At 38.1% G+C, this 27,525-nt stretch overlaps 2 protein-coding genes across 2 annotated transcripts in view; one reads left to right on the forward strand and one right to left on the reverse strand.

Moving 5' to 3' along the window:
• The window catches only part of LOC101860174 (nucleolar protein dao-5), a gene marked incomplete in the record, with an annotated part of 22,936 nt that extends 12,734 nt beyond the window's left edge, over window positions 1-10,202 (reverse strand). Inside the window, 7 exon segments of the mRNA XM_035970217.1 lie at window positions 2,882-2,982; window positions 4,308-4,331; window positions 5,088-5,193; window positions 6,539-6,742; window positions 7,917-8,067; window positions 8,487-8,703; window positions 10,070-10,202. Coding sequence (XP_035826110.1) covers window positions 2,882-2,982; window positions 4,308-4,331; window positions 5,088-5,193; window positions 6,539-6,742; window positions 7,917-8,067; window positions 8,487-8,631 — 731 coding nt within the window.
• Window positions 10,203-10,395: 193 nt separating this feature from the next.
• Window positions 10,396-27,525, forward strand: part of LOC101863904 (endophilin-B1) — a gene marked incomplete in the record, with an annotated part of 38,187 nt that continues 21,057 nt past the window's right edge. The window contains 7 exon segments of the mRNA XM_035970218.1: window positions 10,396-10,575; window positions 11,803-11,944; window positions 12,740-12,868; window positions 13,589-13,722; window positions 14,353-14,445; window positions 15,423-15,443; window positions 25,478-25,492. Coding sequence (XP_035826111.1) covers window positions 10,498-10,575; window positions 11,803-11,944; window positions 12,740-12,868; window positions 13,589-13,722; window positions 14,353-14,445; window positions 15,423-15,443; window positions 25,478-25,492 — 612 coding nt within the window.

The raw sequence follows: 27,525 nt of genomic DNA on the forward strand, positions 1-27,525 counted from the left end.
CCTCCCCAACATCAACACAATTTAGGTCATTTAGGGGACAGGCTGCTTACTTAAGGACTGCGTGACAAGGTCAACATAGTCTAAGAGGGACATTCATTCGTCCCAAATGGGACTCAAACTCTCATCTGCTACTTCTAATGTTGAAGTGCTTAACTGCAACACCACGGACGCCAATATTCAAGTAATACCATAACCAATTTTTATCTAAAAAAGGGAGAAAAAAGCAAAAGCAAAAAAAAAAAAGACTAACAGCAAAGAAGCATGGATACCACATCTATATGCCTTTTCATTTGTTTTTAAAACAGCATTATCAGAATTTTCAAGCAGACATTAAGAGGTAATAAACATTTTTTTAAAAATCCGCTATTCTGATTGAAAATTAACTCTTTAAAGGTTATGAATAAGACATTATAAGCTTGCCAAAAGACAAAAAGAAAGACCGACAACAAATAGGAACTTTCTATTGAAAATTAAAACCATCAGCAATTGTGAAAAGGGCTGATAAAATGAATAAATTCCTTCTCTCAATCCACAAAAAATGAGATATTGGCCAAAAATCGATGCTAGGGTCAAATTTGTACATTTCCTATTGATGCCCTATTCTTTAAGTATAACATGCCTTTTATTATTTCATACTTATAAACTGTAAAAACTTCACCCATAAGCAAAACGTATCGATTTCCATAGGGCCCGAATCCGAGAAGTAACTCATTTTGTCAGCACACTTCACAATTTTTAAAAACCCCAAAAGACTCAAGGCAAAAACTTCCAGTACCAAAACATAAAGCAGCATCTCCATTAAAAACCTTAAAAATGGTTCAAGAAAACAAACTTTCTGCAACGATCTGTTGTGAAAGCTGCCTCAGATCTATAGCTCAAGGAAAAGCTTAAGACTACCCTCAACTAGCATTGCTCTACACTCTACACTCTACATGTCTACAGGAAAGAACTTGGCCGTTTCAGAACCTGTATTTGTTCACCGACTGCATCATGATGTCTTTGCTGTAACTGGGAGAGCTTCTTATATCACATGGACAGAGATAAAACGGCAGTATTAGTTAGAGCAAATATGTTCCAAAAAACAACCCAATTATGATGTAAACTAAAATGCTATGTTTGGTCAACCCTTCTATATATGGCTGTAAATGCTGGACATCACCAAGGACAGTGAAAATAAAATAGAAGCAACAGAAATGTGGTTTCTTAGGACACTGCTGAGAATATCGTGGAAGGAAAAGAAATCAAATGAGGTAGTGCTTGATGAAGCCCATGTGGGACGCTCACTGTTACAAACAATCATGAAACGACAAATGCAGTTCTTGGGACACCTCAATAGACATAAGGGTCTTGAACATCTAGCTCTCACTGGCAATATCGAGGGCAAGTGAGGCAGGAGTAGGCCCAGAACAACCTACTTAGGGAACCTAAACAAATGGGTAACATGGAAAGATCAGGAAAACATAGCTTTTTTAAGAGCATCTGAGCAAAGGAATGAAAGGAGAACCATGATTGCCAATGTAAGCCACAGACCTGGCACTGGAAGATGATGATGATATAAACTGTTCTACAAAGGCGAAACAAGTCCTCCGAATTTACTCCTATCAGGAAAACACCAATGACAATATATTGTCAGTGAGCCATTCAGATGTAGTAAGCCAAACATTGTTAACACTTTTTTTTTTCATTGTACCGGTAGTTTCTTAATCTGCAATATCTGTTGCATGTGCTAGAGAAATATTTTGTTGGAATTCCCGTTCTAAATGATGAAAAAAGTCAGAAAAGATATAGGCCCTATAAGCACCACAAGTATGAAAAAACAGTTGTTGTTTTTTTCTCTCTCCAAAACAAATATTTGCTTTGTGGCCTTAAAATAATTAAACAGCTTGCTGACATTCTGTGCTGAAATATCAACCAGAGAAAAACATGTATAAACTTAGTTATACAATTTAATTTTTGGTATGCACAAATATTTTGACAAGCAGTGCAAAGCGTTCATCCCCCTTCCCACTCCCCACCACCCTTCCCCCACCTGAATGTACCCCCCCCCCAAAAAAAAACTACCTCTTTAGCTAAACAACACTTTGGCCTCTTTCAGGAAACAATTTCTATTTAGTTACATTTACAGAAGCCAGTCCCTGTTCAACACTCTGAGAAAAATCTAAAATGTAAAGCATGAACGGAATGGGAGGTTTGGAAAACATTTAGGTAAAACTTTGAGAGCCAAGTAACTCCCAGAATTCCCGATTTATAGAAACGCATATAAACACAGCAGCTTGTCCAACTCATCACAACACCAACGCATACAGTAGTGATAAGAGAGATTACAACCAAACCTACTCTTACCACCATCTGTCCAAGACAAGTAATCTGAACAAACAACCACTCCCTACTTCCCCTCCGACCTGAGTTTATAAAAAATCCAAAATAACACTGCCCACAACATCCATCTGTCTAATACCCAGTGCCCATTGGCACGATCGGTTTGGTTCTGTTCGGTTTGGTTTGGTAGGCAGGGCTAGCCAGATTGAGGGCGCAAAGCGACCATCATGGCACAAACCGATCGCCCGACTTGCCACCTCAAAAACAAATCGCAACCTCTGTACTTTCTTGTCGTATCTCCATTTTTAAATAACAGTAAAAACAGTTTATAACAAAGAGTGAGCTAAAGAAGAAGTCACATTTTCACTGTAAAAAAAAAAATGGAGATACGACAAGAAAGCACTGAGGTCGCAAAATGCTTTTGTTCTCTGGCCACAGGTCAGACAATCAGTTTGTACTAGAGGACCGATCCCCCAATTGGCCCTGAGTATTAGACAAGCACTTTTTTGCTCGACAAGGGTGGTCGTCTTGGATAATTCTGCCTGCGCTTCCTCCAACTTACCCCTCAGAATCGATGCTGATATCCGCAGATGTCGTTCCTTGAGGAGCCTTCAGGTAGTGTAACGGCTTCATGGGAGGGGACTTGCTGCGCAGTTGTCTTTTCTAGGGAACATAATAATATTACACATTTATATATATGGCTCTTTTCCTCTATGCAGACGGTCAATTTAGCTTAAGATGATCTCAAGGTTGTCTTCATGCAGCTTCTTTTCGGCACCGAAATATCACATACAAAGAAAGTTAACAGGAGAGATCAGGACAATAGATGTTAGATAGGAGAGAAAGAGCAAACTACATCAGAGGCCCCATCAACCTCCCATCTGGTCCATGGATATGATCTAAATTTCAATTTACTGATAAGAAGTAGGACAAGGAATAGATTGGATCAGGGGAATAAACAATTATTTTTTCCACTTCTGCAGCACCACGACTGGTGTTCACCCTTCAAATAATCAAGCCTGCAATAAATTTTACTGTTTTATTTACATCCCAATCAACACAATTTAGTTCATTCAGAAGGCTAGCTAATTCAGAGCTGTCTGTCAGGGCCAACTAGGGCTAAATAGGACACAACATCCCAGCAGACAGATGGGGAGACTGAAATAACTTCTCCAAGCAAGGACTGAACTCACAACTTCTATGTGCAGCAGCAAAGAGCCTAACAATAACACCACAAATTATACTGGTACTTATTCAATTGTAGCCTGGATTGATAACAACATCCATTTGTAGTAGAGAGCTGAATGAAAGAATACTTCCACCACAGCGAAATAGCAGATACAGCTGATAATCCATAATCTTCCAACCTAGAACACAACATGTACCCCTCAATCAACATCTCAACCGAATTGGCGTAAAGCAGTCTCCTGCCTACCCACTATGTGACTACCCCTCAGAGACAGTGGAATATCATCTGTTCTTCTGTAGAAAACTAACCCGATTTGAGGGGATGTTTTCTTCCCAAGCTACCCCACACATCTAACTGCCTTTACTCCTCAAGACAACAATTAGAACAGACATGCAGCTATCATGGATAGGCATCATGCAGAAGAGTTAATGCTCAGATGCAACTGGATCGTTAACAACAACAATAGCAGCTGATCCTGTCCATGAACACCACTCATTGTTGAGGGGAAAAATGATGGTAATCTCAGACAAGTCTCTGCCTCAGAATTACAAAGTTCTACCTGAAATTTTTGGTAGTTTTGAGTTACCTATAAGATCATGAGGTCAGAAACCAAATGATCTATCTACTCCTTCAAAATCGTAAGAATATTCAGAGTTGTCTTCAAGATATGCAAACAATTGCATTCGAAAAAGCTTTACCATGTTGTGAAACTCAAAAATTTTTACGTCGAATTTCTCAAAACTAGGTACTGATAGAACGAGATAGAATACATAGGAGACAAAAAATAAACAAGGCATACCTTGAGTACTGGAAATTCATCAAACTGAAAAAACAACAACAAAAAAACAAATGAGATATGCAATATTTACTGTAAAATCTGAAACACAAAATGTGTAATTTTATTATATTACAAATTTTTCCCCATCGTAAAAAGTCCTCCAAAAAGACTTTTACAGAAATCAATAGATAGATACACATTTCAAGTTCACAGAATTTTCCCACTCTACATTTTGTGTGACATTATCCTTCTTTTCGGATGTTATCTTTTTGCAGTCAGTTGCATTTCCATTAATGAATGATACATCAATACTATCTACAATCGATAGGTTCTTATGGAATTCAGATTAAATAGGTGCATTTATAAACTCTTGGGTACAGTACACTTACTGTGCTTCATTCTGAAACTAAGCTGAATTTTAAAAAATCAAATCTGAATTTTCTTATCAAAGCCGTTGTTTATATAATTCAGGAGAACGCCCATATTAATTTCATTTAAAAAAGAAAGACAGAGTGTTAAACAGACAGATAGACAGGCAGGTAGGCAGACAGACAGACAGACGGACAGACAGACAGACAGACAGACAGACAGACAGACAGACAGACAGACAGACAGACAAACAGGCAGGCAGGCAGACAGAGACAGAGAAAATCAAACACAAATATATAAAAAAAAGACAGAAGGTGATATTCAGAGAAAGAAAAAAGACAGGGTCCAACGAAATACTTTGAAAGAAAAAACAACAATTTCTTCTGCCTTGACAAAGGCTTACTATCACCGACAAACAAGGTTTTCCCTTACTAAGACAGTTTCCTCGCGTTGATGCTCCACCTCTGGGGGCACCATTGTTGAGGTCAGATCTTTCATGAGTACGGGATGATTTGTCTTTCCGAGAGAACCTCTTGCCCTACCAATCCAAAGCAGAAGTTATGACACATTAAGGGGGGGGGGGGGGGGGTGTAACTGAAGGCTATCTCGCTTATTAGTGAATAAAATGTTACCAAATTTCACACATATAACAAGCATAGTAAGGAGTCTTAAAATCCTCAATCAAATTTGAGAAAAAAAATTGCTTCCATGGATACGCCGGCCATATTGGATTTTGTTGACATGTCTTACGTAATTAATACCGCACTTATTTTTCAAGGAAACAAATTGTTTTTTTGCATTCATCTTGGCAAACAATACATCTACAAATTTGAGAACTGACTTTCTATTGAACGTACTAGAACATTTTTAATGAATTTTTTCCAGAGGTAGTATTCAAATCTGCAAAAAAATCTGTGAAAATCCACACTCCAAACACTGCTAACAAAAAACTGTTCCATGTATCAAAAATTCATCACACAAATTTTAGTATTACATCATTGTTAAAACCTACTGGTAAATAGCAAAATAGCTCATTGTCTTATAATGTTTTTCAAAGTTTAAGTATGTACTAATTTCTAGATGTTTAAGGCACGACCGAGCACTGACATTTTTTTAACATGTTGTTGTTGTTGTTGTTTTCAAATCCCTTTAGCTGTGAGCATTTCGCTCTTGGCAGCGCAATGCCTCCCTCAAGTAACCACATGTCCTTGTCATCCGGTCAACGCCAGAGTAGAGCAGGCTTTGTAAGTCTGTATGTGTGTGTAGGAGCTTGCGTCGAAGAACTGCTAGGTTTGGGCAGTGAAGGAGAAGATGTTCAACGGTCTCCCCGTGGTAGTCACAGTGTCTACAATGGGGTTTCCACATGGGGTTGATTCTGTTTATGTGCTTGTTGGTGTGTAAGTGTCCTGCGCGGGCTCTGTAGAGCAATGTCTGATCGGCTCTACATAAAAGATTCCATTTTTTTAACATAAATTTTCCACCACCAAATTGCTTCGACACATAGGGGTAAAGGTGAAGTCAAGTCCTGAAGAGCTAACAAAGAGTTAAAGTATCTTTACACAAAAGTTGACAAAGGAACAGCATTGCTGAGAAAATACTCCGTCTTTCAGCCAAACCCCTAATCTTATGGTAGGAAAGATCTACACCAAGCTTTCTCGGACAAGGGCGAAAAATTTCAGAGGTCCGTTGCCCACTTTAAAGATCCCTTGGTGGTCCAAAATCAATAAGAGTAGGCTTTAGCCACCACCAAAGCAAAATTCAAAATTTCCTACCGACTGAAAATGTTTAATGTGTCCCACATGCTCATATGACCTTATGCAGTTGCAAGCACAGTAAAACACTTACCAAAATAACATTTTTTTAGAAAAGAGAAAATACTGTACCTGTGAGAGAGCTTGGACTGATGAGGGTTCGGCATCCACACGTAGTAAGGCCGAGTGACAAAAGTCTCCTCCCACTGACCAGCCAAATCCTCTCGGTCAAACACCTCCTGTACCTCTACCAGTCGCAGTCTCGGGTTTCTTTTGTGGAATCCCCTGGTCCTGGGCAGACTTGTCTTGGTGTTGTGAGGAACGCCTAGCTTCAGTCTGGGGAGAAAGTCACAGGAAATCAGAGGGTTTATACAATACAAAGTGCAGCCTCTCTATAACGACATCGTCGGGACCAGACAAAAAATGTCGCTAAAATGAGTTGTCGTTATAGAGAGGCAACCAAAAATTACTAGTGATATAAAAAGAAAAAATCGGGACTTAGGGATTATGTTGCTAAACAGAGGATGTCGTTATATGGAAGGTCGTTAAAGAGAGGCGGCTCTGTATCTGCTTCCTTTAATTATATTGTAATTTAATTGTAATTATAATTGTCTTGATTTTCGCAAGTTGAGATTGATTGAAGAAAATTTAAGATTGAAAAAGAAGTAACGGAGAACAACATTCCCTAGAGATGAAAAGTAGAAAGATTGTAAATCATTCAATATAATCGGATTATTCCACAAAGACTGCCTTGATTTTTTAAAAATGAAATAGACATCTGTGAAAAAGATACGTTTTACAGAACATTTCTACAAACTTTACTGCGTAAGAAATGCTGCTGATTCAGCAGACATTAACCACATTGTATTTTGATTTCATTCTCCAACATGGGCCACCTTAGACAGGAAACTTTTGTCTGCAAAAGGAGGGTTTTGGAGCAAAGGCATCCAGCGTAACTGTACAGTCGTGACCATTTGCAAACCCATCGAAATGTGACTTTGTATCTTTTACACCTAAGTCCCCGTTTTGCATCAGTGCCTCCCTTCCTTGCACTTATTTAACTTCCATTTGCATTAAAACTGAAGTCGTAACCCCTCCATGATGCATGGTTTCTTCCAACTTTTACTGCACCCAATTTTTGCTAGCTAGAGCGTCAAAAAGCTATTGTAGGGCAAATATAAAATCCCGTACGGTGTACGGAGTAAGGTCCATGCGATTGCCATAATTGGCTGATTTTAGGACGTATATTGTACAGGAGGACAGCATCTGGTCACACAGTGTTGGACGTATGGTTCACTGGAGCTGTGACGAAGTGGTTAAGAGGGAAACGGAACATTCAAGTGGATCATTTAAATGTCAAGAAAATCAGTATTAGGTGGAAAGGAAAGGGGGGAAGGGGATTGAGCAGTGGCAGGGTGGGTGGGGGGTGGGGGGGAGGGGGGAGGAGGAAGCAGAACTCAAGCATCAAGGGGGGGAGCAGGACTCAGAAGACGCCTATGTGAACTTATACCCAGTATCCAGAGACTTGACGCTCCTAGTGGCTGAGTGGAGTGGCGTGTCCCACTGGTGCGACGGCCGTCCTCCGGTTGACAGAGGGTAGCGGTCACTTCCACTGTCTCCATACTCGGACAGTAAATTGCAAACACTTTGAGTTGGTAAGCCTGGGAAGACAAAAATTTCAGTCAAAAACATATTTCAAAGAAATGCAAAGATACTAAATAAAGTTTCTGTTCAAAGAATTTTTTTTAAAAAGATAAAAAATATTTTGTAGGAAAAAGTATAAAGAGCTGTCAATTACAGGACAAATTATAAGACGGACGACACATATTTGTAAAACAATTATCAAACTACCTGTATTTATCAATTAATCACAAAGACAACAAAAAAGAACAAAGCTACAAGATCAAATAGAGAAACTCAGTGAAACGAGAAATGAAACAAAACCAAAAAAATTGTTGTTTCACCATGCTACGAACAAAATTCTAAAATGAGCATTCGACTATAAAAATTTAAAAAATACTAAAGTAGGATTGTAAGAAGAAATTTATTGATAACAAACACAGCCTCACTAACAACTCACAAATTTCATCATCAGAGGAATCGGAGTCTAATTGTATAGGGGGCAAAACTCGAGGAATTCCTTTTTCTTGGCGCTGTTGGGAGGCCCAACAACTTGGATGCTGACAAAGAGATCCACAGGATGTTTCGTCCAAACACTTCTGCATAATTGCAAAGAGAGAAGAAGGGGTTGTGCCACCTCAAGATTTCAGATCCATCCGAATGCTAGCCAAGTTTATCTGAAAGAAAAACATCATAACATTAAAATTTATTCTTTTATGTTTTATTAATTTCAATTTTTATTATTACATTCCCTTCTTGAAATATTCTTTCTTTAAAAAAAAATGTTATAGATTTAAAAGTGAATGTCAGCAAAATCAAATACAAGTAGCAAACTTATTTTGAACATGAAATCATTTTGAAACACTATATTTGTCCACATTTCTTCATGATACTGGGAAATGAAAAGTCAACAATACAGTCATATAAAATAAGATTTTCATAGTGCCTATTTAGTGACATATTTTTCCAGCTACTTAATATGTCAGGCATACAGCATGACCATTGTATCAACAGCAGTAGCAGGTCATATGGAATCTATATATAAATACTATAATATCACTTCTACATAAACCCAGGTACTGTTAAACAAAATAAACGCCATCAAATTTAACCCAGATGATTCAAGCACCCACCTGAGTATAACTACCGTTAACGTTCTAAGCAAATAAACGCACACTGGAGTGTAAAACCACATCTGACAGTCCACACAAAGCTCAGGTCCCATAAATAATAACATAATGATGTTTATCTATTTAATTCTGGCTTCATTGCTGTATAGCCTATATGATTCATTATGATCCATTATTATACAAGCTGCTCTTGTAACATCTAAATACTTTTGTTTGTCTTTCACAAGTTGTTAATTTTGATATCACTACAGTTGCAGCTGTCCGGACTCCTTCTACCTGTATATATAGTAACCTTAGTTAAGCTACAAAGTCTAACCTACTAATAAAACAGACTTGAACTTTACAATTACTATATTCACTAGGCCTACTTATATCTACTACAGTAGTAGTAGCTCAGATCTCGAGTAGTATAGGCAGGAGCAACAGCAAAAGTAGTAGCAGCAGCAGCAGGAGGACTTCCATAACGAACGACCACCATGAGACAGAGCAGAATTGAGGGCTGGGGGAAGGGGTAGATCTAGGGGTAGGGGTAGAGGTAGGGTTAGGGTTAGGGTTAGGGTTAAGGTTAGGCCTGATCTAATTCTTTATTGTGTTTGATGGGGTGGTCGCTCGTTACAGAAATCCTTCTGCGGCAGCAGCAGCAGCAGTAGTAGTAGTAGTAGTAGTAGTAGTAGTAGTAGTAGTAGTAGTAGCAGTAGTAGTAGTAGTAGTAGTAGTAGTAGTAGTAGTAGTAGTAGTAGTAGTAGTAGTAGTGGCGGTGTATAGCCTTGACTTGACAGTATTCCATAATAATAATATAATAATTAATATTTTATATTTAATATTGAGCCAGCCAGCCAGCCCCAGCCTTAGCATCGGCACAACCGGGGGGAGGGGGAGACTGAACGATACCATTGAAAAACAGTCTTTTTACATTTAATCTCCAATAATTGAAGCAGGCAGAAACCATCCAACGACAGTCCTCGTTCGAGGAACGGTCTCGTATCCTTCCTAATTCGACGGCAGTCTGCAATGGACTTGATTGTGTATACTGTCCGCCATTTTGAAACAACTTCATGGCAACTTCATAGCTCCGCAATAAAAGTATATTACCTTTAATTTTTTTAAGAAGATAAGACACCCTAGATGGTTTGGTTTCTCTTATTATTGGAATTTCATTAGAATATGAAAGTACAAAATGCTAAATATTCGACATGATTAACAATTCTAACAATGGTGGCATTTAATAATTCACCTCGGAGTACGCGGAACAGTTAACGTCAAAGGACCATTGATCGAAATCGCTATCTTCCAACTCCGTCTTTCAGTTACACTACACTTTGAGCTTTTTGAGAATCAACTATGGATCTTAACTCAATGAATGCACGGTTCAAGAAAATCGCCGGTGGGGCTTCCACCGTTTTTAACAGAGCTGTCCAGGTATGTAAATTTACATGTATTTTTAGTTAGCAATGGGCGATTGTCGTGCATTGTTCACTGCTGACCGCCGCCCACCCTCCCGTGCCTCCTCTCTCTGTACTTACTGTTGTGTGATCTGCTACCGTAAACACACAGTTATTGCCAGTTTTCCCAACAGTTGCACGGACCTCCAGTGGAACTTGGGCTTCTCAACAGTGCCGACTAACTGACTCATCCTCTCGAAATATTATTTATAATCCCAGTGATTTAGTTAGATCTAAATCTTGGCCTACTCACCTATTCTTCTATCATCTATGTGTGTGTAGTAATGTTGTTACAGTTAGTGAGTAGAAAGGGTAGTTAGAGAGTAGAGATTAAGTAGAGTATAAAAGAATAGTACAGTAGTGTAGTACAGTATAGATCTAGATTCTAGTATAGATTGATGGCGTTAGAAAAGACTTAATTTAATTAAGAAAAAAGATGGTCTCTGGGCAGAATCTCTCTGTCTCTCACCCTGTAAAAAAACCCAGTCATTGGAGTGAGCCATCGGGAGACTGAACGAACGACTTCACAAGTGTCAAAGTCAAGTGGATTTTAAATGCACCTTATACGGGGGTGCCCACTACGGCTGGATCGGGCCGATTGCCCAACTCGATCGCCTGAAACTGAAAACAAACAAGTTTGTTTTTGAGCCGATCGAGTCGGGCAATCGGCAGATCTCAGCTGTAGTGGGCACCCCGTATAATAAAACTATCTAACCTAAAGGCATATTGTTTATTCTATTGATAATGCATACAGCCACCGGCCGAAAGGAAGTAGCGAGGTTTGCTCTAAATTGAAGTACTTAAAAAAAAATTCAAAAAGCATGGATCTTGAACACACACAGGACCTCTTAGATTTTTCACCCTTTTTTCTGAGAAGGCAATCGATATCCTATCCTAAGAAGGCTGTAAAAGAAGGAGCAGGGAATATCATAAGGGAGGGGTTTGAATGTGGAGAGGAAAGTAAATGACTGATCAGGACTAGATTTTATAGGAAAGGCGGACATGATGGAGAAAATTATATAAAAGAACAAAAAATATTTTCGTCCCTGGCAGGTTTCGATCCTGGGACCCTTTCGACTGAGAGGCAAACACCGTACCTCTAGACCATGAATGAAAGCCCCATGATCTCTTGTTTTATTTTATGAAAGATCTATTTTCCAGTTCGTAGACTAAAAGTATGTCATGGGACCTTTTTTATTGGCAGTTCACGGAGGAAAAACTTGGCACCGCAGAAAAGACAGAGTTGGATGCTCACTTTGAAAACTTAATGCAAAGATCAGACAAGACCAAATTATGGACAGAGCAACTTTTACGGCAGACAGATGCACTTCTTCAGCCAAATCCAAGTGAGTATTTTAAAGAATTTTGGTGGAATTTTAAAAATGAGTTTCAGCTGTAAAGGTGGTCTCATTTCCAGCACTTGTGTTCTGTTGGCACCTCAAATTCAGATATTTGTCTTTGAAAGGAAAACCATGAACTCACCTTAAAAGAAATGCATTGCACTGGCATCTTTTGTTTACTACAGGAGGGGATGGGGGGGGGGGTGGGGGTGTAATTTTCAAAGATATTATGAGTCGCAGTCACTTTTGTCTTTTTCTATTGATGATCTCAGGTTTCTTTTGTGGGTTTTTTTTTGTTAGAAAAATTGGATTGTGTAATATCTAGAGGTCTCTTTTAAAGTAAGTATAGCTAGTATTATATTGCAAAGATTTATTTTCCCAGCAAAGGAATGCTTTTGTTTAAAAAATACTGATGGTAACTTCACAGTTTTTTTAATGGCATCCTTTTTCTCTATGTTTTTTAAATTGTGTTGCTTTAGTTATGAATGAAATATTTTAATCTTGGTCGTTGTTGGGTTCACACTTTAGAGGATGCATCATTTTAACTCCTTTATTTATCAGTCTAGTGTAACCTTTTTAGCTATTGTTCTTGAAATTTTTGTTGTTGTTTTTATTTTATTTTTTTTTTAAATTTATTTATTTATTTTATTTATTTATTTAAAAATTTTTTATTTTTTTTTTTGGGGGGGGGGGGGCTATATTCAGAGTTCTAGCTTGTAGTTATCTATGTATTTTATTATAATTTTCGATGGTTTTGTTTGTCTTGGTGTACCTTTTTTGTATTCCCTATAATTTTCCCAGACCAAAGAATGGAAGACCTGCTGTATGAGAAACTTGACAAAAAGAAGAAAGACCGCATCACCCAGTACGAGATTCTGGGCAACGCCATGGTGGAAGCTGGCAATGAGTTTGGACCAGGCACTCCTTATGGTCAGTTTTAGTTTTTTGAGTCTTAGTAAGAGTTTTACAGCACTTGCAGCACAAACAGGTCTTATAGGTGCTGAAGATTAAAGGTGTTACTAGAGAGTAACATGTAAAGAAAAGAAGAAGGAGCGATAAGGGTGATAGATGTTTAATAGGAAAGAAAGAGCAAACTACGTTAGAGCACCCGGCCACCACCGACGTGGTCAGTTTATAGAAAGTTCAGGGAAATGATGATAGATGATAGATTTTCATGCTCTATTGAGAGTGCTCGTACAAGTTATGTAATGGGTTTATTGCAGTGGTCGGTTCTCGAGTAGGAAGGATCAAGGAATCATTTTAGTGGTATACTCTCGATTTTTCTAAATAATTTGACCAGAAAAAGGGGAAGGAGTAATGCTTGTAGCTGTTAAGGAAATGCTTATTAAATTTCTTTTTTCTTCCAGTACAGTTTTGACAGTTTTACAACAGGTTAGAAGTTACTTTTATTAGGGTGCAGAGGAAATTGTGTCTCTTTTAGGGAAAGCATGTATAGGATAGTTGATTGCAACTGGAGGAGTGTGATGAAAGATGTATTGGCCAGGGTTCAGAGTCTGGTGTGTATGTGTGTGTGCGTGTGTGAATTTTTAGATATGTTGTTTCTTTGTATGTGCCATTGTGAGAATAACTGGTAATGACTTAAATTTCATTTGTTTAAGATTTTCTAATAACTATTCTGTCGTCCTGCAGGCAATGCTCTGGTCAAATGTGGTCAGGCTCAGATCCAGATCGGGAACGCCGAGCGAGACTTTGTGACCAGCACAGCCAACAACTTCCTGCAGCCGTTGTCCAATTTCCTGGAGGGAGACATGAAGACCATTCTGGTAAGTGATCCACTATGATTCTGATTCTTGAGGTCACAAATATAATAGGATTTGTCAGTGGAAGGAAGTACGGTCAAACTTGCTCTAACGGTCCTTTGTCCGACACAGTTACCAGTGCAAACGACAACCATCCTCTTCCCTTTTGTATTTTTCAAAGTATTCTAATGAGACTGTCTATGACGTCCATCTGTCTCAGACAACCACTTTTCTCCTCAAGTTTCGATCGTGTATTTCTGTCTTTGAGCTGTTCCATGGAAATAGTCCTATTTTCGTATTGCTGTAAATTTTTGTATATTTCTAATTTTTAAGTTTTACAATAGGTTCAAATATAATTACTGTGGGGGGGGGGGGGGGGGTGTAATTGTTCTCCTTAACTGATCGATAAAATTTGGATGTTCATTCCTTTTTTAAAGAGAGGGGATTAAAGAAAAGTGCAGATTAAAAAAAAAAAAAAATTCAGAACAGTTATATTTTTGGTTTCATTCTCTCTTGCCCTTTTGTATCAAAATGTGAATGTTAGTTCATCTCTCTGATATTGATAATTTATTTTACAGAACAGGAAAACTGACTTCTAGAGATATGACAGTATTTTGGCATTTTATGTCGGTGTATGTTTTGTGTTTCCCACAGAAAGAGAAAAAGATTCTGGAAACCAAACGTTTGGATTTGGATGCGTGCAAGAGTCGCCTAAGGAAGGCAAAATCTGCCACTTCACAGAGTCAGGTACCGGTAAAATTCTCAACTCTTTTTGTTTTGTTTTTATTCGTTTTGTTTTTTGTTTTCATAGCCTTTTTTTGAAAAATCGTAACACCAGATGTTTTGGGAGGGGGGTGAGGGTGGGGGGTCTTCTTTGTTTTCTTTTTCGTAAATTAACAAAAAAGTAGAGCAAGTTTCTCTTGGCGACCTTTGAAATTTTATGACTCTTAGAGTATGCTTAGGCGTAGAGATTTTACAAGCTAGGTAAGTTTTTGACCATGCTATTTTTTTATACTTGGACTTCTAACCACGTGTTGTATCTGACTGCAATGTCCAACACTCCCTCACACATTTTTTAACCACTATGGCATTTTACTTCTTTTTTTTAAAAACATAAATAAAAAATAAAAAAAACAAAGGTAGGGTATGAGACTCCTAAATCTTTTGTTGTCCAAAACTTCCAATAAAAATTTCATCAGATATGTTTGTTTTATTAAGTAGCACATTTTTCCATTTGTTCCTACCAATTGCTTTCTCAGCCTTTTCTTGAAACAATCACATGCACTGATTGGGTGCCTCCCGTTTGTTTGTTTTTCCATACCCCCAAAAAAGAATTTAAAAATTATTTTTTTTGCCTTGTGCTTGATTTGCACAGGGAATTTGAATAGAAAGAACAAAAAGGAAGTAAAAAGGACCCTTTAAAAAATTCCAATACTTGTACCTTTTTAGAAATGTTGTCCTTATAAGGGCACACATTGGTAGTAGTGTAAAAATAAAAAGGAGTGTGATGAACGATGTATCGGCCAGGGCTCAGTGTCTGGTGTGTGTGGGGTTTTTGTGTGTGTGTTTGTGTGAATTTGTGAATATGTTGTTTCTTTATGCGTGCCTCATTGTGAGAAACAAATTTCTGAAAGGATGCGGGGGAAAGCTTGTTTTTTCATACCATACCCTGTTCACGATTGAATGTTTCTGTCTGCCCACCGCGGCTCTCCTGCTTGTGCCAGGAGGGAGACGGAGTCACCAAGGTTTGTCGTCGCCCCCCCCCCCCCCCCTGCCCCTCTCCTCTCTCACACGATTAGTTGTCCTTTGACTGCTGTATGTGGTTTGGTATGGATTTTTTAAAATGTTTTAAATTTTTTAACTTATTTTTAAAATGAAATTTACTGCTGGTGATTCCTACTTCTTTCAAAGACGGCTGTTTTTATTGGTTTGAATGTGTGAGGTTGGGAGAGAAAGATGTTGTTACCTGGGCAGAACTAGGAGGCTATCATTACTATCAAAGGTTTAGGATGGTGTTACGTTTTTGCTCTAAGTAAGGCACAGGTGTCAAACTCAATCCCGGGGGGAGGGGGGCCACATCCTTCCAGGTGAACAATTAATTATATCTGGCCCACGACAGAATTGTATGAAATCCATTGTTCGATTCCCTAAATATAATGTAGAAACCTAATCCAAACATGTAAACAAATTTGTTGCCAGGAAAAAAAGATACCAAACATCCAGCTTTGACTAATTGGCATATATAAGAGTAAGAGTGAAAATTGGTATACGTTGATTTTAACTTAAGTGTGTTTTCATTCATAAAAATATTGTTTGGGAAATGGTTGATTTTTCCACTGCTTAATGAGGGTGCGGTGGCAGAGTGGTTAGTGCGTTCGTCTCCGACATGGAAAGTACGGGTTCGAGCCTCGGTTCGGACACATTTTTTTCGCCCCGTCCTGCCCACCCAGCAGTAATGGGTACCTGACTTTGAGTTGGGGAAGTAAAGGCGGCGTGAAAAGGAACTGACCACCCTACCACAATATGCCGAAGGCCCTGGAAGTTGTCTCACTAACAAGGCAATCCCCAATGTCCGGATCGGATGCAGGAACAACTTTACTTTTTAATAAGTGAAGAAAACCCAGTTCCTGAAATGGTACCTCAGTGTTGATGAAGTGTTTGAGGGGTCGGGGATTCTCAACCCTGCCTCCTAGTCTAAGCTACTACCAGTTTATCTCAGTTTATGCTGGTCATTGGTTGAAGATTATTTAAGACTGCTTAATGGTAAGTGAGGGAAAAGTGAGGGAACTTTATAGTGGAATTGAGGCTGGTTTGTCGTTATCCTGTAGAAGACAATTGGTTAAATGAGCATTTTTTTCATCAGTTTTTGTCATGTGTGTCACGGTGCGGAGGTTTTAGGCTCTTGTCAATTTTTGGGCATGCAGAGTTATGGTATCATCCGAAAGCTTAATTGTTTGTCTTGTTTTTTTATGACAACAATACCCATTTATCTTGAATGGAAGTAGAGATGTTTGCGATTGAACGAGGTCGGGGGTTGCTTGGTATCTGAGGCAAAGTAAGTGTGAGAAAATGGAAGCCAAAGTTTGGTGACTTCGAAGCTTATGATGATCAGGATGAGAAGGTATAAAATACCCGTACAAACTCACATACAGCTGTCAGAGGCAAGGGGGTTTTTGCTCACTCCTAAAATTTTTCTTGTTTTTACTACATCATTTTTCTTGACATTTTCAACTTTTTCCTTTTTTTTTTTTTCTTTCATGTTGCATTTTTTTCTCGGTTAAAAGCTTTATGAGTTTTGTCCAGTATACCATCGTGTGATTTGCTTCTTCGTTTCACCGTTGTTAACTTGTTTGGTCGGTTGTTGTTTTATGTGGATGTTTTTTTTAGTGTGAGTGGTTTAGTGTGGTGTTTGTGAGTGTGCGTAGTGTGCATTATTAGGCATTTTCTGCTGTTGCACACGTGATCATTTATTGTTTTTGATTTTAATAAAGTTTTCCTTACTCAGGATAAGGCCTTTGGCTAAATAAAGGAAAGTCACCTTCCTAAGCTTGAGTGCAGCAGAAAGCTTCTTCAATAAGTGGTTAGAAACTGGTTTTGATGAGTGGGCAGCTCTGCTGTGAAGGAGACTCACATGTTTTGTTATGTGGTTTTATCTGTCAACCTTGTATTGTAAGGTTCACTTTTTTAAAATGTTTGTCGCTGTGTTTTAGTTTGTTTTTCTGTCAGTGTTCCAAAATGGATTCAGAATCTCATTTTAGGTTTGAATCTTTCATCAAATCACAAATTTCTTGGAAACGGGACAAGTCTTTTCTGAATGTGGTTAGGTTGGGTAAAAGGATGGGTCTTTCATTCATGGTGTCCTCTTTCCGCATTTCTAGTTAGTTTTATATTATATTTTTGTCCGTTTTATTTTTGTCTGTCATGTGCTGTTTTCACGGCTGTCGTGTCACCAACACTACTACGTCTGCTCATCTCTCTTGGCACTAAAGCAAAAAAATCCAACAGACTTTGGAATGCGATCACAGGCATACTGACTACCTCTGGGTGTGAACATTGAACATTTGGATTATAATTATAACATAATTCTTTCATGTGTTGATTCTGCTTTTTTCTCCATTCTCCTCCTTCTCCTGACACCCTTAATATTTGTTTGATTTCTTTCTTCATGGGTGGTTGGGTTGGTTTCTTTTACACCCCAATGTGAAAGATAATATTTTGTTGGGTATTTTTTGTTTTGGGGAAGGGGGGGGGGGTTTGTTACTCTTTCTGTGGGACAAGAGTAGATAAGGAAGGACAGTAGCAGGTTTAAATGGGCTGGATCCATAAACCTTTTCTTTAATATCGAAGCCTCTACAATGTGATGGTTTTTGTTGGGGATTTTTTTAGGGGGGGGGTTGTTTTGGGTTTTATAAAAGCCATGCAAGGCACCCTTTATTATGAGAACATGATTGTCACAAATTTTAAAAGCAGAGTGTGAAATCGGTTTGAAACCCGCCCCCCCCCCCCCCCCCCCCCCACACACACACACTTACTATCACATCCTGTAGCAGTTTGCTTTCTTAATGGCCTCCCCATTGCTGAGATTCGAACTGGTGTCTGTGGTGTAGCAGTCAGGCACTTCGCCGCCACACGGAAGAGATTCGAGTTTGATTCCTATGTGGGGGAAATTTTGTATCAATCATGAATCTCGATCTTTCTTTTCTGGGTCGTTGTATCCCTATTAATCCAGGCTGGCCCTAACAGGCATGGTCATAAGACTGCCTCCTAAATTATCAAAATTGTGTTCGATTTAAAATTGTTAAAAAATTTGGGGGGGTGGGAGAGGGTGGAGGGAAGGGTTTAAAAGCATCTATATTTAATTTAATTTTTTTTATTGACTTTTTTTTGTTTGGCATGTTTCTCTCCCTCCTCTCTCTCTCCCCCCACACACACACACTGGTGCTGGCTGGGACAGGCGGCGCCCTCTCATCCCTACGCCATGGCAGAGGTCGGCTTGTGTCTCTATGTTAGAACAGTTCCTCTCTTTTTTAGTTTCTTCTTCCCGTACATTCGTCCCCTCTGTCATTCTCTGCTGCCCCCTCCTCCCACCCACTACCACCCCCCCCCTTCCCTTCTCCACCCTTACCTTTTTTTTCCGTCTCCCCCCCCACCCCCTCCCTTTTCTCCCCATCACACACACACACACTCACACCTTTCTCCACTTCGATGTCCTCCCCCTGCCTTATAATCTTTGTTTGTCATTTGTTTGTTCGTTTGTTTGTTACTTGCTTTGTGGTAGAAGTAACATCAGACCTCCCTCTAGTGTCTTAGACTGTCTGTGGTAGACTTGCACGTCTGTTCCCATTCTTGTAGAAGTGCACTTTTTGAGGGGAAATTACATGCACTCTCACATCGAGACAGCACAACAACAGTATGATTTATTAGTAAACCCTTAATACATGAAGAGTCCACTGAAAAAACAGGCTTAGTCACAAACTGGAAATTTTGAGGGTGTCAATTTTAAAAGCTTGTGGACTCTTAACTTCTTATTTGTTTGATTGGTGGGTTTTTTTATATGTTTGTTGAATGGAGAATCCCACAGCAATAATCGACCAGCAGCTGAACAGAAATACAGTTATAAGTCAATAAGTGTTAAAAATTGGTACCCTCGCGATCGCGCTTTTCAGTTTGTGAATATGCCCCTTTTTTCAGTGAACTCCACATATATTGTTTAGCTTGCGCAATGCCCCGTGCATTTTTAATTGATAAAATTTTTATAACAAAGGGATGGAGAAATCCCATAGTGTGTTTCACAACAGCAGTATGATATCATTAATTAACCCTTTATGCGTATTGTCTACTTTGCACATTGTTCTATCCTGGTATTTGATGACGAAGCAAGAGACCATCTTTTGAATGTTATCTCTGGTTTCAGATAAGTCTATAAATAGAACTATTGTTTTTACCTCGGGTAAACAAAAAAGTGATAGCGTGGAGACCAAGTAGTTTATCAGTAGTGGAGAAATGTGTGTGGAAACTTTTTTTTTTTTAATTTGGGAGGGGGGGGGGTTGGGTAATGAATGTGATTGTATAGTTACACATATATGAATATAACGTTTATATACTGACAAACACCCATATACATGTATATACACGCATTTGTGTGTGTTTTTGTGTGTGTGTGTGGTGTGTGTGTTATATGCATACAGAAAGAGAAAGAGAGAGAGATAGAGAGAGATATGTGTATAATATATTAGATTCCTCCTCCAAAGTAAACAAAACTGTATTGACACATACTCTACCCAAGGAACTGATCATGACTCATTCCTATTTGATGATTATTAATAAGTAAAGAATGCATGTCCATGTTATCTTAACTACAGTGAACATGTGTGTGTACTGATGTTTGTCTGTTTGTGTAGATTGGTAGAATATTGCTTAGGCTCGTGACGTGTAGCGTTGTTGAGGTTCATGTAGTAAGTGTAGAGACAAAGGCAAATAATTTTCACTCATGGTTAGAAAAAAATACAACAAACAAACAAAAACTTTTTTTTTGGGGGGGGGGTGTTGGGGTTTTTGGGGTATTTTTAAAAATTAAGATCAGACAAGTCCTAATGGAGTGTCCAGACTATGGAGAGAGCGGAAGGAAGTGTGATTTTAAATATGACCTTATGCAGGCGCCAGCGTCGTAAAACTTTTGTCGAACTAAACTGAACTGAATGGACTGACCCCTGTTTTATCTCGACGATTAGTTGCAAAATAATATGGATTCTTTCAGGCTTAGAATGGCCGTCTCGGGTTACGGGAAAAATGACAATGTCTGGTCATAGAATACATAACATATTATTATGGTCCTTGTGTAGATGGACGAGGGTGGTTGGCAGGTGCTCTGGTGTGGTTTGCTTCTTCTTTCCTATCAAACCTCTCGTCTGTATCTCTCCTCCTTCTTTTTTGTTTGTTACTCTTTTGTAACGCCTCTAATCGTTGGCACTTATATGACCTCATTGTGTTGCAAGTGCCGTAAAACACTTACTAAAACCAAAAGGTGAATGTTTTGACTGTAGAAACTAAAGATAATAGTTATAATCGCTGCTATAATAAAATTATAATGGCTCTGGATTTTTATTTGGTCGGGCGCTCCATTAGATCAGTTAGTATCATGCTCTGCAGATAGCCCTGGTTCGAATCTTTGACTCAGCATTCTTGAACACGGGTCATTTTGTCGAGTTTTTTTTTAGGCTTTCAATTTGGCTTGATTTATAGAAGATGGACGTTAAATTTGGAGGTCCCGCGTCTTAAATAACTTGTGCTAAAACTATAACTTCTGCGGGTGATTGGAGAGAGCCACTGGTAGGTCCTATTTCTTCACTTTCCTTCTGTTTCTGTTTGTCTGTCTGTCTGTCTGTCTGTCTGTCTGTCTGTCTTTATTTTTCCCTGTGTTGATGTTCTTCTCATTACTCAAACAAACAAACAGAAATATGTGAACGGCTGGCCGGCGGTATAAATGTCAACGTTTGTGTTTCACCATAGTTTCATGTTGCTGTCACGGTACATGTGTGTGTGTGTGTGTGTGTGTGTGTGTATATATATATTCTATACTTATAAAATGTCACTGCTTTGTGAGGAGCTGTCGGCGGGGAGCCTACCTCTACCTCTAATATCTTCGATCATGATTTGTGAAAAGTTTTCTGTTGATGAAAACCCCCCCCAAAAAAACTGATTGGCTTTTGGTAAAATTCATGTTACCAGAATTTGGCTTAAAGCAGTTGTTATACCGAGCACTTGCGAATATTAATAATAATGATGATAATGATAATATAGTAATGATGATAATAATAATAATAATAATAATGACGAAGATAAGGATAAAATAAGAATAAAAATGAATATATAATTATTATTATTATGGTGATAAATAACGATAATAACAATTATAAATAACAATAGATTATATTTAATTTAGTATTGGGCATTCCTGCCAGGAAATTGTCCGATGCGCTATACAATAGAACAAAGAACCCCACAGTGATCCTTTCAGTCATTTGAACTAAGTGCTTCTGCGAGCTGTTGATATTTGAAAAAGAAGAAGTTCATGATTATATGACGAAAAATTATGATACAGGAGTTTAACTCTTGACCGACAACTACATTTGGTTACTTTTAAGCACAAGTGGGTTATCCCGAAAAATGCTGTTTATGAAAAAAAATCAAAGGTAAAGTTTTTGGACCCTTGTTCAATTTCTTTAAAATACGAGGAGAGTTTTGTTTATAACCAAACAAGTATACACCACTGAAATTAACTTCTCCTATAGGTAGGGCAATGCCCATTTTTGTTGTAGGTCAAGATTTCTGGAAACCGCCGAAATGTGGGTTAGCCCGCTTGTCCTTAAAAGCGACAATTTAAAGTGTTGTGTCTCAAAGCCTTAGCTGTTTTCTGTGCTGTTTTCCCTTGACACGAAAACCTCTGATGTTGTTTGGTTCTTCTTCTTGTTGTTTTTTAATGTTCTTTTTTCAGTGGAATTAATTCTATGGTAATATCTTGTCCGTTTAGTGTTACTTGTTGGACCTTCTTTACTGCCCATATAATACGTGTAAAGATATACCAATGGCATTTTTATAGTCTATTGTCTGTTATTTATTTGTTGAAAAAACTATTTCTTTTTAAACCTCCAACCCCAACACACGCTACATGTTTTATGTGTTTCAATTTTTCCTAGCGATAGATCTGTTGAAAGTTCAAATACATCATCCTCTGGTAATTTTATTACTATTATTTAGTTTTATCTCGCAAAAAACTCTTTCAAGCTAATGGTTTCGTTTCATAGAATGTTTCTTTCCATGTTGAAGTGTCTGTTTTACTAGCAGTATTAGTGCCCATGTTGATAATATATGTGAACAATGAAGTATTGATCTTTGTGATCAAAGATCACACACCCACGTGCGCGTGCAGAGAGAGAGGGAGGGGGAGGAAGAAAGAAAAAGAGAGAGGGAGGAAGAGACTTGCTATCGCTATGGCACAGACACCCCCCCCCCCCCCCCCCACCCATGAGACTGAAAAAATATCTGTAAAATAATTTTTTTCCACACGAGACTGAAAATGTTAAAAAAATTTTTTGCTTTAAAAGAAAAAATTTAATACTCGGGAGTTTACAATCATGAGCTTTTTCACTGAATGTTGAGTTTACAATCATGAGCCTTTCAACTGAATGTTTTGCATGCGTCGCTGATATAAGGCTACATCAGAATTACAAAGTTCTATCTGACATTTCTGGCCGTTTTCAGTTACTAAAACCATGAGGTCAGAAACCATAGGTTCTGTCTGCTCTATCGAAATGATAAGATTGTTTGGAGTCGTTTTCAAGATATTCAAAGAGTACAATTTTTACAATCTTGACAGGTTAATTGTGAAACTCAAATTTTTTCACGACAAATTTTTTCAAACTCGGTACTGAGCAGATAAAACTTTGTAATTCTGAGGTAGCGACAATATGGATCACTTTCTATGTAATACTATATTCTCTCTGTGTGTGTATATATATATTTATGTATTATATGCATAGCATGATGCTCACGATGGTGGCTGCTATTGTCCTTTGGTGTATGTGTGACCTGTCCTTTGAGTTAAAGTCACCATACGCCATTCCATGATTCCGATACTGATGTCCTCTGTGGCAAGCTGTGTCCTTGTTTCTCAAATTACAGGGTAGTTATAATCATTATGGTGATATTAAACATGAAGTGTGTGCTTTATAGTTATCGTCATTATTATTATTATTGTTATTGTTATTATTATTTTTAAAAAAATTTTTAAATTATTATTATTATTATTATTATTATTATTATTGTTATTATTTTATTGTTATTATTTTAGTGGTTGTTGTTTTCTTTTCACCATCATGCTGTCCCTTTAATGATAATATTATTATTTTCATTATTACTTTTATTTTTATTATTATTGTTTTGTTGTTGTTATTTTCTTTTAAATGAGCACTTGAAATACCAGTTTCAATCCCTCCGTATCTTGCGTGAATGGCGTCACATTCAGGATTGATAAAAATACATTTAGATTCCTTTTTTAGCTTTGAGCGATAGAAATGTTTTTGCTCAAATGTATTAGATTTTCCGCTTACCCACTGGTCTCATTTCTTTTTAGAACAAGTTTATGTAAGGAAAAAAAAACCCTCCCATAGTTTTTTTTACCTCGGATCCTTATTGATGTGCGTTTAATATGTTAAAATTGTCTTTAGGATAGATACTGAGAATAATCTCTTCTATTGACATTGCATGTCGTGAAGGTAGCACTATTGAAGAAGCCAAGGGAACTGTGGAATTTGTTGTGTCTCATAGGATGGTTCTGCTGTACTGCTCAGAAAGTCCTGAATTAACATATCTATTTTTTCTTTTGTTGTTGTTGGTGGTGGTGTGTTATGGAGTTTGTGTCTTTGCTTGTGTACTGTGGATTTGTGTGAAGCAAACAGACACACGCTTCTCAGGGGGCTCTCGTGGCCTAGAGGTTAAGGTGTTGGCCTCTCATTCAAAAGGTCCCGGGTTCGAATCCGGGTAGCGACCGAAAAATTTTCTTCTCTAAAATTGTCTCCTTTCACCTCCTTTCCTGCTCTCTAGCAATGTTCTGTTGTCTGCTTTCATTTCCACTTTCTGCCCCCACCCCTCACCTCCTTTGCCCCCTACGCTGGGCTCCTGACTCTTTCTGCAGCCTTTCTACTGCTACTCCTTGGCTCCTCCTTACTGCTGTCTTTCTGCCACACCCCTGATCTTCTGGTAGGAAAGATCTACACCTAGCCTTCTCGGACAAGGGCGAAAAATCTCGGAGGGCCTGTGTGCAAGTTGCACACGTTAAAGATCCCTTGGTGGTCTAAAATCGATAAGAGTAGGCTTCGGCCGCCACCCGGGCAAAATTCAAAATTTCCTACCAACTGAAAATATTAGTGTGTCCCGCGTGCTCATATGACCGTATGCAGTTGCGAGCGCTGTAAAACACTTTACAAAAAAACAACAACCAACACTTCTCACTCATATGTGTATAACATTCATACATACACACACACGCACACTCTCTCTCTCACACACACACATGCTCGCGTATGTGCTCACACACAGACTCGCAGACACGGACACACACATGAGGTGTTTGGCCACACAGAGAGAAAACTTGTAAAAACTACATTCCGTGGTCTTATTGCTAGAAATTTCGTCTGAATTTTCCTAAACCAGACCATATCATGTGCCGAGTTCTGTATATATAGGAACTTGTCGAATGTATGTGATCATCTATATTAGACAGGAAACTGTTGAGTGTATGTGATCTTTTCTATATGAGATAGGCTATTATTGCAGTATGTATGTGATTTTCCCCTATGAGATAGGATATTGTGGTATGTACGTGGTCCGTCGGTATAAGACAGGATAATATAGTCGTTTGTATGACATCTTTCTTTATGAGATAGAATATTGTTCGTATGTATGTGATCTTTTGCTATAAGACAAGATATTGTCATGTGTATGTTATCTTTCTCTATGATATAGTATATTGTCATGTGTATGTTATCTTTCTCTATGATATAGTATATTGTCTTGTGTATGTTATCTTTCTCTATGAGATAGGATATTGTCTTGTGTATGTTATCTTTCTCTATGAGATAGGATATTGTCTTGTGTATGTTATCTTTCTCTATGAGATAGGATATTGTTATGTGTATGTTATCTTTCTATATCGAGCAATTACTGACTTCCTTACTGTTTTTCCTTCCATGCTACCTGCAATACTTGCCTACCATATCAGGACGATGTGGCCAAAGTAAGTGATATTTCTCTTTGCCCACAACCAGAGCCTCTCAGTTCTATGTTTGTTTTTTGTTTTTTTTGTCAGGGTTTTTTCTTTTTTTTTTTCCTTTTGCTTATGTCTGAGTCTTTTACATTCATCCGGCTGCCTCTTCGTCTATTTGTTTTCACGTTCATGAATCATTGCCTGCGAACCACTGCCTCGATTGTTTTGGTTTTTTTATAATTTTTTTTTCAAACTATAATGACCCAATTTGTGTTTCTGCTTGGAATTGTCTGTAAGACACAGATAATAAGCCGGCAGATCTGTTCTGGTGTTTTCATGATTGGTATTTAAAATTAGAATTATTTGTTTCAGTAATGGAGGATGTTTGCCTCAAGTGACAAACTAAATTTGAAACTTGCTGATGCAAGGAAATGCTCAAAGCTTGGTTTTGGGGTTTTTTCAGTTTTGATTTGCTTGCTAGTGTTCAAAGAAGTGATAAAGTCTGTGCTGTGGGTCTTTTAGTAATTGAATAGGTCAATTTGTTCAGGGGAAAACAGTAATTTTTGAAGAACAATACAGAGGTGCTTAGGTTGTTTTTGGGTCTTGTTTCTAAACTACCCACTTCCCTTAAAAATCCCTCTAAAAGAGAAGAAAAAAAGCAATACTTGGATTCATGACGAACGAAGTGCCCAACTGCTATGTGCTTTTTTGTGTTGTGTCAGCATAAAAGGTTTTTCTTGATGAAACAAACGAAGTGATAGAGTGAGATGGACAAGGTTGGAGCATGATTAGAATGGGTCACAGAGTATGGTTAGCAAATAATATACACAATGCAAAGGTTGTATGTATGACAGTCCTCAAAAGTTGGGTGAAGCAAGAAAGAGTTCAACCCACCACAACCTCATGTTTAGTCTGCAGAAGTTTAGGAATTTGCAGTTTTTGTAAGTTTGTTTTTATTCAATTGGGAGTTCAGAGCAATGGATCAGTTGTTTTAAAAAAAAATTAATTCATTTATCTTTTATTTATTTAAAAAAAAAAATTTTTTTGGTAGTGGATAGAAGTTGTAGTGCTGGTTCCAAGCAGTGGTTTCCTAAACGCAAAAAGGGAATGTTTGCTAGGTTGTTTTTTGTGGGTTTTTTCCATCCTGTTTTTGTGCTGTTCCCATCAATCTTTGTCTGTCTGTTTCGAGTACTTTTTTTTCATGCTTGTTCCTCGTAAGCATTTGTGGGATCATCTGCTTGTTTGTGTCGACTGAAGACATGTTTGTGGAATATTTGCATGCTGCATGAGATTCGGTTTTAAAGCTTGATGGGAGTTGTTTTTTTCCTCTATGTTTTCTTGTCTTGAAGTCTCTCTTAGTTTTTTCTCAATTGTTTTTTTTTCTTTTCAACAAACTGGTTTTGTTCTGTGGAAGCAGTGTGGTGCGTAGTTTTGCTTGACCTTGGCGTGCTCTGCTGCAGTAGATATTTTGGTTTTTTTTACGTATTTTGTAAAAATGTGATGCTGTGCGACCCCTGGTGTTCTGCATTGCTGTTTTGGGAGACAGCTGCAGCCTCTTTTTGTTTGGTTTTGTTTTTTCGTTAACTTTTTGCTCTGGTTTGGATGACGATGTGCTTGTGGGAGTGCCCTTCACGACTACAGGGTTGCTGATCTTGCGAGTGTTTTTTACGTTATTTATTTTTTTAATGTTTCTTTTTTTATGTTTCTTTTTTTTTCCTTACATCTTTGTTTAGCATTTTAGTATGCTATACAGAGGTGAGCAGTTCTGCAAAATGAAAACCTTCACGTGTGGTGTCTTAACGTGACCTCTTAATTAAGTAATAACTGATAAGCATGTGGGAAACTTGACTTTTTCGATGAGTTTTTTTTTTTTATGACAAAGCATTGCTTTCATCCATGGGTTTTGTTTTGTAATGGCGAACGTTTTCCTTCACTCAACTCGTCCCCACTGACTGCACTGACTGATTACTTTGAAGTAACAGGTTGAATTCAGGCTTCTGTACTGTTAGTATTGTTATTATTATTTTAAAAATTTTGGTATTATATTAATTTTTATTATTTTT

The sequence above is a fragment of the Aplysia californica genome, unplaced genomic scaffold (genome assembly GCF_000002075.1).
Source record: "Aplysia californica isolate F4 #8 unplaced genomic scaffold, AplCal3.0 scaffold00237, whole genome shotgun sequence".
In the NCBI taxonomy this organism is placed as follows: domain Eukaryota; kingdom Metazoa; phylum Mollusca; class Gastropoda; order Aplysiida; family Aplysiidae; genus Aplysia; species Aplysia californica.